Source organism: Dipodomys ordii, unplaced genomic scaffold (genome assembly GCF_000151885.1).
Source record: "Dipodomys ordii isolate 6190 unplaced genomic scaffold, Dord_2.0 Scaffold20, whole genome shotgun sequence".
In the NCBI taxonomy this organism is placed as follows: Eukaryota; Metazoa; Chordata; class Mammalia; order Rodentia; family Heteromyidae; genus Dipodomys; species Dipodomys ordii.
Window position 1 is genome coordinate 23,586,381 of NW_012267236.1, and position 1,664 is coordinate 23,588,044.

Consider the following 1,664-nt stretch of genomic DNA (forward strand, 5'->3'; position numbering starts at 1 on the left):
AGCGCGCGCGCGTCCTGCCGCTGCCCGAGCCGCCGCTGCACCCGGCGGTGCCCACCCTGCACAGCTCCGTGGTCTTCCCGGACCGGGACGCCGCCAGGGCCGTGCTGCAGGAGGTAAGGGCAGCACCCCCCCCCCGCCCCTTCCCGTCCCCCCTACTCCAGGAGAACGGGTCCCACCAGCTGGCCCTGGGCAGATGCACGTCTGTAATCCTAGCTACTCCAGAGGTCCAGAGCTGAGGATCGTGGTTCGGAGCCAGCCCGGGCACACCAATGTCTGTGAGGCTCTTTGTCTTCGCTTGACCGCCAAACAGTCAGAAGTGGAGCTGTGGTTCAAGTGGCCAAGCGCCACCCCTGTTAAGAGACAGTGTCCCACACCCTGATTCCAACCCCACTTCCAGCACGGGACACACACACACACACACACACACACACACACACACACACACACACACACACACACACGCAGCTCAAACTTGACTCAAAGCTCAATTGTTGCTACTGCTCTTCAGTTGAAGCATTTTTCTTGTCAACTTTGCTCTTTTCTGCGGGCTTCCGAGTGTGTCTGACTGTCCCAGGCTGTTTCTCTGAGGATCACAGGCTGGGGTTGTGCCCAGGTGTCTACTCACTACCTGCCAGGCTTTAGGAGTAGCTGCACCCCATCGCTGCCCACCTTGCTCACCTCTGCACGGCTTCCCGCTGGGTAATGCTGCCTGGGGTGGCCAGTGGCTGGCCTCTTTCTGTCAGCCCTCCTCTGCGGGGTGCAGTGCCCCAATTTCTCCCGGCACCCAGGACTCACCTGCTTCCTTCAGCAGCCACAGCCCTCGCTTGGCCTCCTCCAGGGGCAGCACAAAGGATGTCTTAGCAGTGTGGAAACAGAATCCGCACTTATAGTTGCATTGGCGAGTGAAGTGGTAGTTGACGCTGGTGGGGATCAAAGACAGAGCCCCTTCTTCCCCCTCCTCCCCTTCTTCCCCCTCCTCCTCTGTCTGGGGCTCCCCCCAGAGGTTGTGCCCCATTCCCTGCTGTCTCTCCTCAGCACCCAGCCCCAGGAAGGCTGCCTGCAGCCAGCAGAGCAGAGCAGTCAGGCTGTCCCAGAGGGAGCCCAGCGGCTGCCTGCACAGGCTCAGGAGCCTCTCCGCCAGACTGGTGGGCAGGAGCATCCCCATGATGCCTGGCGTCCATCCTGCCCAGGACGACCCCAGGCCTCTTATATAAGGGTGGAAGGGAGCCCGCCTCCCAGCACGCCCTCACGGACTCAGGGTCGGGACCCGGTGAGGGAGGAGGGACACACCCCTGCCAGTCACTCTCAGCTGAGTGAGTTTCTATTTTCTCATGAATGAAAATGAAAGTAGACACAGAGCCAGGATAGGACAGGGCCAGCAGGCTCCCTGGCACCCCTGCAAAGCCTTCTACAGAGGACAGTGCCCAGGAACTCCCCAGCCTGCCCCTGTGCTCAGAGAGAGACAGTCACGTCTTCATAGCACTGTGTGTGTGTGTGTGTGTGTGTGTGTGTGTGTGTGTGTGAGAGAGAGAGAGAGAGAGAGAGAGAGAGACTGTGGCTTGAATATAAGGATCGGCGTGCTTGCTCATGGCTGGTGCTTTACCAGTTGTCGTGCATGCTTGCACTTGGGCTATGGACTGGCTAATCTAAGTTGGAACCTACTG

The 1,664-nt window shown here is 59.9% G+C and overlaps 1 protein-coding gene across 1 annotated transcript in view; it reads right to left on the minus strand.

Annotated features, from left to right (window-relative positions):
* Rsad2 (radical S-adenosyl methionine domain containing 2) overlaps window positions 1-1,241 on the minus strand; it is a 13,144-nt gene extending 11,903 nt beyond the window's left edge. Inside the window, exon 1 of the mRNA XM_013013681.1 lies at window positions 796-1,241. Within this exon, the coding sequence (XP_012869135.1) occupies window positions 796-1,165 (370 nt within the window). The 5' untranslated portion in view covers window positions 1,166-1,241. The remainder of the gene's footprint in view (window positions 1-795) is intronic.
* Between the last annotated feature and the right edge of the window lie 423 nt (window positions 1,242-1,664).